This window comes from Dipteris shenzhenensis, chromosome 22, assembly GCF_047967505.1.
Source record: "Dipteris shenzhenensis isolate YYH24624 ecotype China chromosome 22, Dip_SZ_1.0, whole genome shotgun sequence".
In the NCBI taxonomy this organism is placed as follows: domain Eukaryota; kingdom Viridiplantae; phylum Streptophyta; class Polypodiopsida; order Gleicheniales; family Dipteridaceae; genus Dipteris; species Dipteris shenzhenensis.
Genome location: NC_141617.1, coordinates 9145785 through 9164389, shown reverse-complemented (window position 1 = coordinate 9164389; position 18605 = coordinate 9145785). Strand labels below are relative to the sequence as shown.

Below are 18605 nucleotides of genomic sequence, written 5' to 3'. Positions count from 1 at the left end.
AAAAGGAGAAACTTCCCACCATCTTGCCTACCGTAACCACAAGCACACACAAATTACATGCCGTTTGCCATGCCCTCAATTTTCTTGTCAAAATCCTTCAAATTTCTGATATGGTTATGAGAAACTAAACACTTGCCATAATTTTCTTGTCAAAATCCTTCAAATTTCTGATATGGTTATGAGAAACTACACACGTTTAATACGAAAGGGCTTATATTTGCACATGTGCATCCATGCACAAGCATGCATATGGATGCACCCACTCAATATGCACAAGCGTTGTATATCCTAAAATGTGGCCTGCAAACTTCTGAATGTGCATCTGTATGTGCCCTTTCATATACATAAGCATGCACCACACACACATTTAATTTGTACTTACGTTTAGAGTATGCAGCAACACAAATTCACATTGGCCCCCAAAAAAGGATAAAAATTAACACTTCGAAATCTCATACATAACATCCTGCCTTGAGGAATCCAAGGCAAAAACTATGCCACATCTTCATATCTGAACCAAATTACATGCATTTATATGCCAGGGCATAAATTGCAAACTCCAAGATACATGGGGGGCAATTTGCATTCAAGAGTGTATAAATGTAACTGAAATTCACTATTAATAACTCCTTAAGAGGACATGTCCACTCCATTGGGAAAAAGAGTTTAAATACCCACAAGCAAGAAAATGCCAAGGGTAAAAAAGAAGCCATGCCCTCAATTTTCTTGTCAAAATCCTTCAAAATTCTGATATGGTTGTGAGAAACTAAACACGTTTGATATGAAAGGGCTTATATTTGCACGTTCGCATGCATGCACATGCATGCATATGGATGCAACCACTCAACATGCGAATGCATGCACAGGCATGCATATGGATGCACCCACTCAACATGCGCAAAACATTCACTCATAATATTTGATGTATGTACATGCAGATATAACCTGCATATGTGGGCACAAGCATTGTATATCCTAAAATGTGGCCTGCAAACTTCTGAATGTGCATCCGTATGTGCCCTTTCATATGCATAAGCATGCACCACACACACAATCACACCCACCAGGAAGCACGTGTCCATTTAATCTGTACTTACGATTAGAGCATGCAGGTGCAACGCAAATTCACATTGGCCCCCAAAAAAGGATTAAAATTTTTGAATAACACTTCGAAATCTCATACATAATATCCTGCCCTGAGGAATCCAAGGCAAAAACTATGCCACATCTTCATATCTGAACCAAATTACAAGCATTCATATGCCAGGGCATAAATTGCAAACTCCAAGATACATGGGGGACAATCTGCATTCAAGGGTGTACAAATGTAACTGAAATTCACTATTAATAACTCCTTAAGAAGACATGTCCACTCCATTATAATACTGGGAAAAAGAGTTTAAATACCCACAAGCAAGATAATTCCAAGGGTCAAAAAGAATGAACCATGAAGGAGGGAAAGAATACACGAAGGAAAGAGGAAAGAATATTTGTAAAAGATATATGTTCACTAAAGAGATTACAGCGGTGCTGACAGACAAAACAGCTTGTCTCTTTCCTTTAAGATAACATCTGCACCAAGCAGTATGTTCCTGTTATCAACCTTTGGAATAAACTCACAGCAGAATCATAGAATTCTACGCATGTACTCAATTCCATTCCGATCTCAGTATGCCAAAAGCATTTAGGACACCAATTGTAAGAGCCCCTAGTCCAACTTGCAGGACAAGTTTTGATTCTGAGAATTACTGCTTGGATTTTATGAACTAAAACTGTAATCAATCGATGCCAATGTCCACCTTGTGATATATGGTACAACTGCTGAAAATCTTAACACATCCTCAGCTTATGTATTGAAGTCTGCCATGAAGAGAGACTTTAGTCAAAACAAAATTCCCCACCAGTCATGGACAGAAGTTCATAGAAAAGAGTCCAGAAAGCACGAAAATATACATCAGAAAAGGTTAGGAGCAATGAGACATGGGATATGACTACTCTTAAATATTTCGCAGAAAGTATCTGAAAAGAACGTAGCAAGCGAATTTTGATTGCGACTTCCAATGACTCAAAGGTCCATTAGATACTGCTCCATTAGATACCGCTAAAGCAATACGCCATCTAGGACGTTACCATGACAAATTTGCCTGTATAATGGTACTCTAGGTTCAGCAAATCCATGGGCTGGATTTGTGGAGCTCTGCAACCTTGAAGTGCCTCTGATCTGCACCCCTGCTTGGGCTTGGTGCATACTAAGAAGGGACTAAGAAGGGCTTTGGCACCAAAACATGCTCGCTTGACTTACAGTTAGCTGCTGGAACTAGGTTATAGACCAGTTCTGGAGAGCAGGCTTACTCACAAGCGCTTCAACCTTGTAAAGTTCCCCAGGTCCAGTCCAAAGATTTTGCATATTTATTTTTTATCCCAAGCTTCTGAAGTTATCCTTACCCAGGTCATATGGCCAGTGCCTTGTCGTGTGTGTTTCCTGAGGTGTGTTTGGGACATTTCCAGATTTGGTAACTGTCTGTTGGCCATTGAAATACTTTACTCCGTAAATCCATTGAAATACTGTACTCCGTAAATGCTTATTATTTTCGCATAGAGACGATCATCACCATATTACTACTGTCATAAAAAGAGTTAGTCCATTGCACATCATCTTCACCACTGATGCATTCGTATGATTAGCTTAGATTTTGTTTCACCTTGGAAAACCCTTGAATTTTCTCATTAAAATGTGCTACATTTCCAGATTTGGTGACTATGTTGGCCATTGAGCTACTACTCTATGTAAATGTCTGTCATTTTGGCATAAAGAAGATCGTCACCAAATTATCCTTCACTAACCGTAGTTAGTGAACTAACTGTGGTTAGGGGGGAAAACCTCTAAAGAGGGAAAAGTGCCCCTAACCTACTTATTACATTACATTGGTCACTGCTAGAATATAATAATAATTCTAACACCCCCCTTGCAGTGCCAATGTCATGTACAAGGAAATGATCAATCACCAAAAGGAGATAAGTTCAAGGCACTGCGAAATGCCTCAAACTTTTCACATGGAAGTGCTTTGGTGAAGATGTTTGCAACATTGTCATGTGTTGACACATAGATCATACTGATCTCTCCTGCATGCAACTTCTCTCTGACATAGTGATAGAACCTCAATGTGCTTTGTACGAGCATGAAACACAAGATTCTTTGCCACTGCTATAGCACTTTGACTATCAGTGAGAATCGAAGAAGGACCTTCCTATGAAAGATGAAGATCAGCAAACAAAAGACGCAGCCAAACACATTCAACTGTCGCTGTGAAAGCTGCCCTGTACTCAGCTTCACATGAGGAGGTAGCCAATGTAGATTGTTTCTTGCTCAACCAAGAAATGCAAGCATGTCCTAGAAAGAAACAATTCCCACTCGTGGACTGCCTAGTATCATAGTCTCCAGCCCAACCTTGTTGGAGGTAATGGCCTTCACCCTCACACATGTGTGGAAAAAATACAAAAAAAGAAAGGGGGGGGGGATCCCCGCGTTGTTGACACGTGTACAAGAGGAGCATGCCATCCCATAAGCACTTGTGGCCCTTGGAGGACCTTGAATATAATGAGCTCTTGAGCCCTCCACAGTTAAACCCCTCCTGGGACCTTTTGGGAGACTGTGGAGCTTTCACACGTGGCTATGGGGCGGGCTTGGGGACCCCGCACCCGGCGTGTATCCAGGTGACACGCATCAGCTTTTGCGTACACCAACATTTGGTATCAGAACTATCAGAGCCAGTTCGGGCGATGGAGGCTGCGCAAGTGACGCGTGGCATCATGTCATTTCTCTTGATGGATAGGAACCTATGGACTGTATGCACTTGTGTAGAGGTGTCGTGATCTACACGAGTGGGTGCTAAGTGTGACTCATCGCGGAGTGCCATGATTTGCGATGATCTTGAGTGCGGTTGTTGACTGCGTGGTCTTTGAGGCACTTTGGGCAACTTGGATCTGTTGACCCCGTGCGGTTTGTCCACGTGGTTCTGTTGTAAGTGCTCGTCTTGATTTGGTCATTGCTTGGATTTAATGCTTCAGGTTCGTCCATGGGGGGGTGTTGGCGGTAATGGCCTTCACCCTCACGCATGTGTGGAAAAAATACAAAAAAAGAAAGGGGGAGAGGGAGCCCCGCGTTGTTGACGCGTGTACAAGAGGAGCATGCCATCCCATAAGCACTTGTAGCCCTTGGAGGACCTTGAATATAATGAGCTCTTCAGCCCTCCACAGTTAATCCCCTCCCGAGACCTTTTGGGGGGCTGTGGAGCTTTCACACGTGGCTATGGGGCGGGCTTGGGGACCCCGCACCCGGCGTGTATCCAAGTGACACGCGTCACCTTCTGCGTGCACCAACAAATCTGAGTCACTGTAAGCATGCATCTGCGAGTCACCCCCCCTGGGAAACATCAAGCCAAAAGACTTTGTACCTTGCAAGTAACGGAAGATGCGTTTTACAGCCTGCCAATGCATAATCTTTGGGCTGTGCATATACTTGCTCACCTGAGAAACTGAAAACTGAATATTAGGTCTTGTATTGCAGAGATAAATGAGGCATCCAACAGCCTGGCTATATAGTGTGACATCAATTGATTCACCCGCATCATGCATTGTAAGCTTCAGTCCCAGCTCCATGGGAGTGAACATAGGCTTGCAATCATGCATGTTGAATCTGTCTAAGAGCTTTTGAACATACTTGGACTGAGACATAACAATGCCACATTTCTCTTGAATAAACTGGATATACCTAGATGAATCCAAGAACATTCCCAAACTCATCCTCTAAAAACACAACATAGTGCAGTTTCAATCTCATGATAGTCACTCACAAGTTTGAAAACCATAAACTCCATCATGCATAGCAAGGACTAGCTACTATGACATTCCCACTGACGTCATCAGCGCCGAACAGTGGGTGTAGACCATAGTATAAAAATATGCTCTCACACATACAAATCCACACACCCACACATACTTGAGCATCCATTTATACAAAGTCTTCGTACTAAGTTTCTGTCGGCACTCCGGAGGTGAAGGGCAGACTCAGCCATGATGAAGGCTAGCACTAAAGGAGAAATGTAACAAGCCCAACTCTTGAATAAACTGGATCCCCAAAAAGAAATGTAACAAGCCCAAGTCTGACATATCAAATGTAGCTTTCAATTGGACTTTGAAATCTGCAATTACTTCCTCATTTGATCCGGTGAGCAGCATGTCATCTACATAAAGAATGATGACCAAAATATCCCCCCCATCCTTCTTGATGTAGAGAATGCTCTCAGTTGGACTATTGTGCAACCCCTTGCTGGTTAGAAAGGCATCAATTTTGGCATACCATGCACGTGGGGCTTGTTTCAGCCCATACAAAGCTTTATTCAGCTTGCATACCTGATGTGCATTTCCTGAAATTTCAAAGCCCGGAGGTTGTTTGACATAAACTTCTTCCAACAAGTCTCCATTAAGGAAAGCTGTTTTAATGTCCAACTGATGAACATTCCATTCAAAATTTGCAGCCATTGCTATAACTGACCTGATGGTGGTCATTCTGGATGTAGGAGCAAAAGTCTCCTCATAATCTATGCCCTTTTTCTAAGCATATCCTTTTGCAACTAGCCTTGCCTTGTACCGATCAATGGACCCATCTGGCTTTCTTTTGACTTTGAAAACCCAACGTGTACCTATGGCATTCTTACCCGCCACGACATCCCAAGTCTGATTTTTATAAATGGACTGCAATTCATCGTGCATGGCATTCATCCAATGCACATTATCCTTTGCTTCTTCAAATGTCTCAGACTCCTCCTCATCAAGAAGAGTACCTTCATAAGCTGATTCAACTGAAAGAGCTAAATGTGAAAGAGCCCCCCCCCCATGTGCCTTACTACACTACCAGTTCTGCCAGGCAATGGAGCTTCAAGCTTACTCTCCATGAGAGTCTGAAGCAACCAATGCGGTACTGTTTTGGCCGCGTGTATTATTTGAATTTCTTGCCTAACAAATTCATCCACACCTTGAGGTTGTGGGGGTTGAATCTGTACATGTGGATCTAGCAGAGGTTGCTGTAATTTCTGAGTTTCAGCGAGGGAACCAAATGCTATAGAAAGCATCCCCTCAAACACATCATCTCAAGAGGCTGGAATCTGAAATTCAGCAAGTGTATGTGCAGAATTTTCAAAGAATATAACATCTCTACTAACAAAAATCTTGCATGTAGCAGGATTGTAGAGACGATAGCCTTTGCTTTGTGAACTATATCCCACAAAAATGCATTTGAGTGCCTTATCTGACAACTAGTGTCTGAACTCCACAGGCACATGGGCATATGCAACACAACCAAAAACTCTGAAATGGTCCACTGAAGGCTTTCTCCCATGCCATGCCTCATAGGGAGTGATTGTCTTCAAAGCCTTTGTAGGAGCCCGATTTAAAATATAGTTGGCACACATGAGGCTTTCCAACCAAAACCTGTGAGGCAACTTCTTACTTGTGAGCATGCATCTGTCCATTTCCATGGCGGTGCGATTCTTTCGCTGAGCTTTGCCATTTTGTTGAGGTGTAAGCCTCACTGTAAGCTGATGCATGATGCCTTTTTCTTCCAAAAATGTCTCAAATTCATGAGACATACTCCCCCCCTCGATCTGTTTGAAGTGTCTACACCTTGAGTCCTGTCCTATTCTCAACCATAGCCACAAAGTGTTTGAAATGCATAAACACTTCTGATTTTGCCTTGAGACCATACCTCCACTTCTTTGCACATCCACAAACATATTCCACATACAGCCGGAAACCCTTTAGCTTTATACTCATTTGAAATCTCCAACAAATTTCTAAACATTCACATGCTACAAGATTCACTCAATATGTCCAACTTTGCAAAATTCATGCACCAAACCAACTATATCTTGCCGACACGACTCCTTCAACAATCTACAAAGTCCCAAATTAGCCACAATAATTTGGACAAACTCACCTATATAAAAGAGTCCCATAAGCACAATCAAGGCTACTAAACAATTGAGGTAGAGATTCGAAATGTAAATCCATCATTCATGTATTGGTAAGCAATGTGAACTTACCCAAACATCTATCTAGCTATCTTTGTATGTGTGTGTGTGTGTGTGTGTGTGTGTGTGTGTGTGTTCACCCCCCAAATAAAAAACACGTATGTGTGTGTGTGTGTGTGTGGTCTTCTGGCTTATGTAAAGAAGAATCGCAAGGGTCAAAAGAAATTACGTTTTATTGATGGCACCACTACTTTACTCAAGGGTTTCTTGGTTCAACAAGGTATCAGGGTGGAGGATATTGTCTTTATGTTGCCTTGTGTTTGAAACCTTTTTATGACAGGGTGGGAACAATTTTCCATGTAGTGGCTATTGCAAAGAAATTTTGGATCAAACATATATGTGTGGGAGTGCTATCAATCTGACAGAATCTGACATCCTATTCTCAAATTGGTGTCTCCTTTCATTACTTGAAATGTGTATTGTTTTAAAGTAGTTGGTAAAGTCATCTATGAATGTAACAAAATAGAGATAACCCCCAAAAGCAGGTGTCCTCATGGAACATCACTGTGAATAAGCTGTGATTTCCGTGTAGCTTTCACTACACCATCCTTTTTTAAGGGAATTCCATGCATTTTGCCAAGAATGCAGCCTTCACATGCATGAGAAGGAGGCGACTCCAAGGGAGGCAATGCATCAACCATATCATGCCTCTGAAGTGTCATTAAGCTGCCATAGTTCATGTGCCCATACCTGGCATGCCATAACTCCGCATTCTGCATCGCAGCAGTGGGAGTGCTAACTGATAATGCAAGATGGGATCTTTTTTCACATAGATCAAGCTGAAAAAGAAGTGCCAGACAACATCAAAGCATAGTCATTTTCTTTGTCTCTGACTCCACACTTGTCATCATTAAAAACAACCTGAAATCCTCCTCTATTGAGTGAGGACACTGAAAGCAAATTCTTCTTTATCCCTGGCAAATAGAATACATCTGAAATTCTGAAATCTATGCCATCAGTGGATGTGAGAATAATGTCTCCCATTCCACACACTGAATAAGAATAATTATTTGCACAAGTTACCTTCTTCTTGGTGGGTGAAGAATGCAGAGTTACAAACAGACTCTTCTTGGAAGTGATGTGCTTTCAAGCACCATTGTCAAAATACCAAGTATGAGGTGTCTCATCAACACTAAAGGAGCATTCATCCTTTGAAGGATCGTAACTGCAAGTCAAGAAAGCATATGGGTCATCATCTTTAGTGGCTATAATATCAGAACTACCCACTGAAAAATCTGAAGTGCAAGACAAGGAGGCATAGTGCTCTTCAACCAAGTTGGCTGCAACATCTCCTCCATCATGAGAATGTGGAACTGATGCATCTGACACAGCCATACCGGAATCCCTTTTCTTCTCTTTGGCTATGCACTTCTTGCATTCTCCAATATAATGACCTGGCTTCTTGCAATAATGACAAATGCCCTTCTTTTTCTACTTATTTGTATCACCCTTTGCCTTATAAGAAGGCTGTCCAGAATCAGCTTTATGCTGATGTGTGGGCTGATTGGCATGTGGCTTTTGCTACCCTTTACCCTTGGGCTTGAATTTGGAGAGCATAGCATGCTCGCCAGCCCGGGTTGCCATATTTTTGCGAGTTTGTTTCCCCTGCAACAGAAGTCCTACCAACTTGTGAAAGGAGAGAGGATTGTTGCCCCCCCTCAATGACAAATTCAGCGAGGTGTGAAAACCGAGATAGGACTTAGGAAGAGAGTTCAGAGTGGTGGTGATCATCTTTGAATCCGGAATGACTTCATCAATATTCAGCAATTGTTCCCTGAGGTCCTGAAGCTTTGTGAGGTGAGAATTCATGGAATCTCCCTCCTCCATATGTGTATGGGAAAGTTCTCGCTTCAGAAAGGAAACCCTGGCATCATTTCTTGCTGCAAACATACTCTCTAGTATCTCCCAAGCTGCCATAGATGTCTTGCATGACCGAATATGAGGTATAATGAACCTCTTGACAGAAAGAGAAATTACTGAAAGAGCTTGTGCATTTTTAGAGTCCCATCTTTTCTGCTCTGCTGTGGGAGCTCCTGGAGCGGCTCCTCCAACCACCTGTGCTGCATTTGTACCTCTACCCCTGCCTCCAGCTGTAGGAGTGACAAGTGTAGTCGTCGTATCTCATCTCCATTGACATAATCCCAAAGATGTCTGCCAACCAAGATATTGCGAACCATGAACTCCACAAGGAGTAGTTGGTGCCATCCAACTTATCCTCCTGTGTGAGAACCCCTAACACCTCATTTGAGTTGTTCTGAGCCATTTTCACCGGATAATCTCAAAAAATACAGTAGACTGACCAAGTGAAATCCCTTCCTGGGATATAAAATGCACAAGTAAAATCTGCAAAGAAAAATATGCCCACAGTGACAAATATTGTCACAACCTGTCAAAGGCTCAGAATGCACTTCAATTATCCTGCAAATGCTCTCCAATGTCTGCAATGTCACTCAAAATGAGTCCAAAATTGCCTGCAACAGTCCCAAAATGCTTGTACACTGCCAAATTGCATCAGAATGCCAAAAGCCCCAATTTCTTCAGGGAAATTGCATCCAAAAGAGGGAAAATTGCCTGAAAGCCCCAAAAATGCAAGAAATTGCTGTGTAAAGCAAAAAGCCCCAAATTTTTGCAAGAAATTGCAACTCAAAAAGAGACAAATTAACTGAAAGCCCCAATTCGCAATTTATCTGCAAAAGGAGTAAATTCTACTACCAATGTGTCCAAATGAAAATTCCCAAGTGTTCAAATGTGACTCAAACTGAGTCCAAAAAACCTGCAAAGCTCCCAAGTTGCTCTTCTTTGCAATGTCTGCCCAAAAATTGCACAAGAGCACTCCAAAAAATACAATGTGCCTGCAAAGATCTCAAAAGCCCCAGTTTCTCTGCAAAGAGAAGAACCTGTAAAGCAAAAACCTGCAAAGTAATCCTGCAAGAAAATCCTACAAGGAAAACCTGCACAAATTGCGGATGCCAACGAAAGGTGCAAGGGCCTGCAAAATGTACGAAAATCCGTACTGTATACGGATTTGTAGCAACAATACGTATGGTGCAGTCGACTGTCGACTGTACCGACGCCTGACGCAGCTTGTACGGACAAAATGACAACCTATACGGATGACTGAGGACTAGTGATGCACAACTGTACGAACGACTGACAGTCTGTACGATTGTACGGTAGATACGTACGGCGTAGATACCTGTACGGAGCAGGTGGTACGGCGTAGATACCTATACAAATAGCAGAAGCAGGTAGTACGGGCTGCTGCTGCTGTACGGAGGTACGGACGGGACAAGTACATAATAGTACAGAAGGTTGTCATGCACCTGCAGATTTGTACGGCGTAGACTTGTACGGCGCTGAAGCTGATGCAGATTGTACGGACGATATAGCGGAAGGCTATACGGTCCAGAAGCACAGGTTGTACGGCAGAGTGTACGACACCTAGAGGCTAGTGCACACATTGAGCTACGTGAGCTTGGGAGTTGAAGAAGAAGATGTGGGAGCTAGTCCAGAAAGCAGGAGCTCAGGATCTAAGAGCACTCTCACACACAGACAATGGCAGAAGTCCGGGGAGAGAAGCAGATGCTCTGATACCAAATGTCAGAAAGAGAAGAGTGAAAGAGCAAGAACGTAACGTTGCAATAGATGAAGTGACTGAATACAAGAAGAGGGAAAGGTTTTGTCTAAGTGACAAAACCTTATCCTTTACTAACCGTAGTTAGTGAACTAATTGTGGTTAGGGGAAAAACCTCTAAAGAGGGAAAAGTGCCCCTAACCTACTTATTACATTACATTAGTCACTGCTAGAATATAATAATAATTCTAACAAGAGTATTGTCTACTACATCATAGGCAGTGTCATGCGTTTCGCATGTTTCGTCTATTTCGAAATTTTGCCTACGGTTTTGCTTGGAAACACGTAAAATATTGTATATTATGTAATTTATTATTAATATGTGACTCTCTCTCTCTCTCTCTCTCTCTCTCTCTCTCACACACACACACACACACACACACACACACCTCATGATTGACCCGGGGAACTACCACACCCATGATTGGCCACACACTTGCCAAGGTCTATGGATTGGTACTAGAGACTTGAGAGAGAGCTCAGCTCTTACACAAAGGCACATGGGCAGCGAGCTTTGGGACAAGTTGGTTTCTAGAGGCAGCATTGCACTCTTGATCATATCTTCACCCCATGCACCGTCATAGAGGAGGCGAGATAGAGATTTGTATACTTTCCAAAGGCCTTTGACACAATCCCACGAGCCCCATGATTAGGAGACTCCAGAAGATGCAGATCCCAGGGGACATGATCCAGGGGGGGGGTGAGCCTATATGAGTCAATCAGAGGGAGAGTATGGCGCCTGGAGGCCTATCAAACTGGATTGAGAGCACGATCGGAGTGAAGAAAGGATGGCCCCTCTCACCGACACCCTTTGGCATCTATCACGACCTTCATTGATCGCATAGGAGGGGACGGATGGAGGGATCCTTGCTTGCCAATCTAATGATGCCGATATTGTTGTACGTAGATGACATAGTCCTCATTTCCTCTTCAGTGGTAGGCCTACAGAGACACCTAGAGGCCTTGGAGGTGTTTTGCAGAGAGAGAAAAAAAAGAAAGAAAGAAAGAAAGAAATTTTATTAGAGTCTTCGGAAGACCAATGGGTCTATGAGGCTGAAAGAAAACCTGATACAAATCACAATAAGGGTGGAGCTACTGAAACGAGCATCATCACCCGTGCTGAACCCTAACTCTGATCATACATAATCAAATACATCTGGATGTAACAATGAAAAGAAAAGAAAAGGACTGGAGCGGAGCGGAATCCTCCGTATGTCATGTCGCCCTAGCTGGTGCATAGCCGATGATGGGACGTTGGCGCCCGTCAAGGGATGCCGTGCATCTCGGTCTCTTGGATGAGGCTCGACACAAGACCAAAGCCACCGTGACTCCCATAGGACGTATCCCGGGTCTAAACAATGACGGAAGGTCCCCCAGAGTGATCTGTGTCCCCCCTCGATATCTCGTGTGTCATGCTGCGGTCGTCGGGTCAAGGTCTCTGTCACGTCAGCGGCTAGAGACTGGATGATCAATGTCACTCAATGGGAAGAACTCTGTGATCCTGCTCTGAGAGGTGCCTGATGATGTGGCCAAGCCTCGTCGCCTGAGTAAGTACTCTCTGTGTCGGACCCCCTCGTGAATGACGGCCGCAAGGCATCTCTGATCTGGGTAGACGAGGAATCTGGAAAGGAGCCCAGAGCCGTCTCTGAAGAGACAGTGGTAGCAACCTCGGATCTCGTAGTATACTTGGCACCTGAAAATAAAACGCTCCTTCGACTCAACCTCCTGACAGTCGCACAATATGCATAAGCAATGCTCCCTAGGAATCCCCTCTGCTTTGCCGCTCTCTACGTAGAGGCGGTGTGATGATACTCGAAACTGTCCGATGGAGATCCGTAGTGAGTGAGGCATATGAAGCTCAGTGTACCCCGGTGGTGTGATGAATCCCTCCTCCGAAATACGAAGATAGTAATCTCTGTAGAAACTCAGCTTCACTAGGAGCTCCCTCAGCTCCAACCAGGTCCTAAAGGTGTGTAGCTGCAGGAGATCCTCTCGAATGACCTCGTTGTTGTGTGGCCCAATCGGGATGGTGGGTGGGAGTACCGGAGGGGCATCTAAACTGTACTGAAAAGAAGGTATCCTATCGATGTGGAACCCTAGTCTCACAAACCATCTGTGAGTCCGTGCATACCAGCATCGCTCGTCTCCCTCTGCTGCCAACCTCATGGAGGAATCGAGAGCCAACCATGCCAACCTCTGTCTCCCTGATGTGCAGTCCCCATATGATCTAACCCGGTGTAGATATGTGATGGTCTGAAAGGCTGCATCTAGCTGGAGTGGAAAAGCACCAAACTCGGCCTCAATGATGTGATGTGGTACAGACGGTTTCCCCCGAATCATCTGTGAGAGCATGAGGATCTACAAGCGCTCCACCCGTGTCCACTCTATCTCTGACATGTCAGGTCCCCAACAAGGGCTGCCATACATACCGGCTGGTCGGACCAAGAAGTCGAAGAGAAGAGCCTTGGTCCGAGGATCCTGAAAGTGGGAGTCTCTCTAGCCAAGCCAGTGAGGCGTATCCCCTGCTCAGTCTGGCTTGCATCGCTGGTCTCATCGTGAAGATCGGGCCGGAGAAGATGACCCCCAAGTGTATGAGGATACGATCTCAATTGGTGACCCACCGAAAGTAAAAGTAACCTGCTTCCGTTGCATGTTTGCTCGAGAGGTGTTAAAGATCATGACCTTGGTGTTGCCAAGGTTGACCTCCAAATCATGGGATAAACAAAAAGCCTGCAGTGCATCCAGGTGTCGCTGGAGCCCCTCGGGTGTGGACGACAAAAGTGCCACGTCATCTGCATAAAGAAGAGTCCTGATGATCATCCCGGCAAGTGAGCAACCGGTCCCTCCGAACGCCCCCATGAAGTCTCAAGCTCATTCATGTAGAGGCCAAACAGGGTTGGTGATAAGGGACAACCCTGTTTGACCCCTATGGTACTTAGGATCTCATCTGTCCAACCTGCGCCTGTCCGAACTCGCCCTGAGATTCTCTCATACAGTGCCATGACTGCCCAGATGATCTCCTGATCAATTCCCAGTGTCTGTATGCGTGTGATGAGACGAGCTCGAGGTACTGTGTCAAAGGCTTTGCGAAAATCCACAAAGCAACAATATACCCTCTCCTTCCGTGGTCTAGCCTCCTCAATGACACTCCTGAGTGTGAGTATGTGATCCATAGTCCCATGGTCTCGCCTGAAACCGGCCTGACCCTCTGCTCTGAGCCCTCTCATCTCTGCAAACAGGTTGACCGATGCATCCAATACAGCTGCATAGATCTTGGACATCACATGTCTAATCATGATAGTCCTGTAGTTACTCGGATCCATGGGATCCCCTGCCTTGTGGATGGAGGTGATGGTGTTGAGTGTCCAGGTGCAGGGGAAGCCAAGGCAAACAGCGTCATTAAATAGCTTTGCTACGATTGGGGCTAATGTGTCGATCCCATATGCGATAAACTCAGTGCATAGCCCCTTGTGATCCTTCGCTCGGCCATTGTGCAATTTCAATGTCACGTCCTTGACTCCCCCTCTGGTGAACAACGTGCAAGTGGTGGGGCGAGGTGTGTATGAGATCTGGAGTGGGCTGGTGTGGGACATCATAAAGATGGTGTGCATAAGTGTGCCAGAATCTCGTGTCGGTGAGGGGTGATGGTGACCTATGCTCAAGGAATCTCCACCAAAAATCCTTAGAGTTGCTGCTGTACAAGATGTGCAGCAGCTCCTCCTCATTTCGACAAAGAAATGCATGCTTCTTCCGACGTACAAGACGTTGGTACTTGCGTACCGTGTCTGGTGTGTTCGGGAGGTGACATCTGGTTTCAAATCGAAGCTGTCAGCGATAAGCCTTGCACTCCGCATGGTACCAATTGTTGTAGGGTACAGAACCAAGAGGTGGTGGTCTAGTGGACCGTGTGGTGTGGGGAAAGATTTGAAGGGCAGCCTTGTGGAGTGTGCAACTAATCAGGGCAGCACGGTCCTCTATGAGTGGTATGTGATCGATGTAGGTTAGGAGTTTGTTTAGGCGTCCAGAGTAGGCCGGTAAGAGGCTGTGATCAAAGTGTATGTCGTGGTAGGTGTCGTGCTTCCTATGTGGGGTGGGTGTGTGTGTGTGTGTGTGTGTGTGAGAGAGAGAGAGAGAGACTTAACAATCAACCTTGGCAAGACCAAGGTTATGATCTTCAACACCTCACGGGCAATAGTTCAACACAGCTTCACAGACTGAGAGGAGCCGGTTGAGATCATGCAGTCATATTTCTAACAGAAAGGTGTAAGGAAGATCCACCTAGAACCAAGCACCAAAGGGCTAGCCTTGAGCACTGTGCTCACAGCCCCAAGAGAATCAAAAGCCACCTGAAAGAAACCTCATCCCAATATCGAACATCGGAAAGGGAGGTCTGTAGGTAAGGCAGCAAGTATCATGTCCCTAGCTTGTGACCTTGAAGGGTGGGATCGACGGCGGATACGTGCAAAGAGCGTGGTGGAACTCTCGAACTCCACATCCTTTTGAAGCTGCAGCGACTCGCCTTTTGAAAATGTGCAGGTTCTCACAGCCAGTGAAAGTGGTCAGGGATTGGCTGACTAGGTATCCATTCCTCAAACACAATGAAAATTATGTCCTCCACTAGAAAGGCAGCGGGAAAGAGGCTGAAAGGAAAGGGAGAGGAGACAGCAAGGCAGGGAGAGGGGGTGCAGCAGCAAGGAGATGGAGGCAGGGCAGGGAGAGGGAGGCAGGATAGTAAGGGGAGGGAGCAACGGGGAAGCAGGACAGGAGGAGGTGACAGGGAGGAGCTGCCAGCTCTGTCCCAGGTGCACAATTCTTATGATAATAAAACAAGAAAATGAAGTCTTCTAGGATAAATTTGCATACTACAGTGGGGATACTTCTAATTAAACACAAATTTATTTTGCTCATCTGTTCAACACTCTCATGCCTACAAATAACTGTAAAACCTGTTCCCTTTACATGCAAGTAGAAGGTTAGCATTCGATCCAAACCATCACCTCTTTATCAAAGACATGTTTGCTTGTACAAAAAGGGCTCTTTTTCACGTCTCTGAATCGTAGCCATATTGACTGTCACAAATGGCACTTTTTCCAAGTGGCAAACCCATCGGTTACAGTTCGGGGGAAAAGCCTAAATTCAGTAGCCATATTTGTCATTAAGTGCTGTCCTGCCATCTCCTGTTTGCCCTGCAAGGCATTAAAAATACAAACGGAGCGAATGTCATTTCAGAGGATCACAGGAGCAAGTTAAAACAACCTGCATCTAGCAGAAGAACAAATACAGTAAGGGACTGCTAAACAAGAATTCAAAAGCAATCTAGAGAGCGAACAGCCTTCCATAATTAGGAAATAGACCTTTAGGTGGAACCCAAGCTTGGAATTCAGCCTCCTCTCGTCTATCAAGGAAAGCTGGTTTCTCAGGGCCCAGCTTCCTTTTCTTTGTTGTGTTGTGCAGCTCCTCCTTGTAGACCATTTTATCTTGCATCTCCTCGTCTATAGCTCCCAATCCTTTCTGGTGCCGCAATAGTAGGGCTACAGTTTCAGCAGCAGCAGCAGAAGCTCCTTCCCAGATGGCTTTCTCATCTTCACTATCTTTTCCATGTGTGCCATCTTTAGGAACACTCTTGGGTTTCCGCAGTACAAGCCCATGTACATCTTCGGGTACCAGTTTCAGTTTGTGATCTTCACCCATTTTTGATATTGCCCTGTGTCTCTCCCTATATTCGACAAACTCCTTGTCATTAGGGCCATCTTCTGCATCCGTTGTGATAGCCTTTTCGATAACAACTTGTCTGGCATGGCCAAGCCACAGAGCACCCTTTGTAACTTTTTCTTCCCCTTTATCGGTTTGTTTATCAGTGATTTCCCTTTCAACGACTCTTGCAATATCATCCTTGTTGGTTGCATCTTCTTGATCCTGGCAAATCTTCGAACTGGACTCTTTTCCGGATGTTTCTTTGGGTATCTTCTTCACAATTTCACTGCTTTGATCTCGATGAATCCTAGAATTAAGCTCTTTTCCTACTTTTTCTTCAGTAGAATGCTTCATAGCTTGCGTTGAATTTGAACAGTCACCTACAACTTGCATTGCACTTGTCATTCGTGGTTCCAACTGCCACCTTCTTAATGCTTCTCCGGTTGGATCAGCTATCTTCAGAAGATACAGTATCCTGTCTAATTCAACTTGTTTTTTCTCCATCTCTTGTCTGATCTTATGTGCACGGTCCCTCACTGGTAAACATGATTCCAAGAAAGTCTGTGTTAAAGATGCCATACATAAAACTAATGGAAGAGCATTCAGCAAATTTACAAAAGCACCAAAATAATTCCAAAAGAGCTAATAAAATAGATACTACAAAGGAGAGTGCATCATCGCCAATTGTGGCATACAAGTACGAGGGAGTATCAGTTTGTAATATTCAAAACCTAGTGGGCAGTAAAACCAAGTTTGGTCAAAAGCAAGAACCTAACAGTTCACGGGATTCAAAGCCTCTTGGCACGCTTCAAATGTGTTAGGTGCATACATTTACTTTTATCTTTCCTTTTTACAACCTCCTTCTCATGCCATGCACAGCTTATTTGCCCGTTTACTTTTCCTTATTAAAAGCTCTCTCTCTCTCTCTCTCTCTCTCTCTCTCTCTCACACACACACACACACAAAGGACTCAATACCATTTCACCCATTCACAAGACAGGGGATCCTATGAGCCTGCAGAACTACAGGACCATTATGATCGGTCATGTCATGTCCAAGATTTATGCATCAATGCTTGATTTTGAGGTCAATCGATTCCCGGAGATGTAGGAGCAAGACGGGTTCCAAGGGGATCACAGGGCCGTGGATCACATTCGCACACTCATGTGTATCATTGAGGAGGCAAGGGCGTGAAACAGAGGGTCTATTGCTACTTTGTTGATCTCTGCAAAGCCTTTGATACAGTACCGAGAGCTCGCCTCATCAGACGTCTGCAAAAATTAGGTTATGAACAAGGAGATCGTTTGGGCTATCATGGTACTTTATGAGAGAGTCTCAAGCAGAGTTCGGACAGGAGGTGGATAGACTGAGGAGATTATGAGTTACTATTGGGATCGAGCAAGGGTGCGCTCTTTCACCGACCTTGTTTGGCCTCTACATCCATAAGCTTGAGACATTTATGCAGACACTAGGGAGACTGGGGGGGGGGGGGGGGACTGGAGGCCCTCTTGCTGGCACCTTGATTCAGATTTTATTGTACGCAAATTTCCCGGTACTCCTATGTTCCTCCACAGAGGGTCTCCAAAGACACTTAGATACACTAAAGTCCTTTTGTGAGTCGCATGCTTTGAAGGTCAATCTTGGTAAGACCAAAGTGATCTTCAATACATCTCGAGCAACAAGAACAATTCACCTTCGATGGATCACCGATTGAGATTGTCTTGTCTTACACATACTTAGGGGTTCTTTTTCTTGGCCCTATTTTTATGTGAGCCCGGCGATGCAGGCCTGCCTAAGCAAAGGATATGCTTCGCTGGCCAAACTAGAGAGGCAGTGCTTCCACTCACACTTCCAAGACCCTCGGACCAAGGCCCTCCTGTTTGACTCCTTGGTCCGACCAGCAGGGAGTGTGGGCTTGTGTGGAGCGCCTACAGGTTCTCATGCTATCATGGATGATTCCCAATAAGCCATCAGTTCTTCACCTCATCGTTTGGATCATCTCCACTGCATCTTGATGCAGCATTCCAGGTCATCACTTATCTATATAGGATCAAAAGATACGGGGACTACACTTCTAGACGTCGCAGACTATTATGGCTAGCATTATCCTCCTCTATGGCCCTAGCCGTTGCAGGTGACCAAAGATGTTGGTATGCACACACAGGTAGGTGGTTCGAGCGACAAGGGAT

At 44.8% G+C, this 18605-nt stretch overlaps 1 protein-coding gene across 1 annotated transcript in view; it reads right to left on the bottom strand.

Moving 5' to 3' along the window:
- Positions 1–1301: 1301 nt before the first annotated feature.
- Positions 1302–18605, bottom strand: part of LOC147887699 (SMAD/FHA domain-containing protein) — a 66684-nt gene continuing 49380 nt past the window's right edge. Inside the window, exons 11-13 of the mRNA XM_087393593.1 lie at positions 16077–16952; positions 15720–15908; positions 1302–1860 (exon numbers count right to left, since the gene is read on the bottom strand). Coding sequence (XP_087249719.1) covers positions 15859–15908; positions 16077–16952 — 926 coding nt within the window. The 3' untranslated portion in view covers positions 1302–1860; positions 15720–15858. The remainder of the gene's footprint in view (positions 1861–15719; positions 15909–16076; positions 16953–18605) is intronic.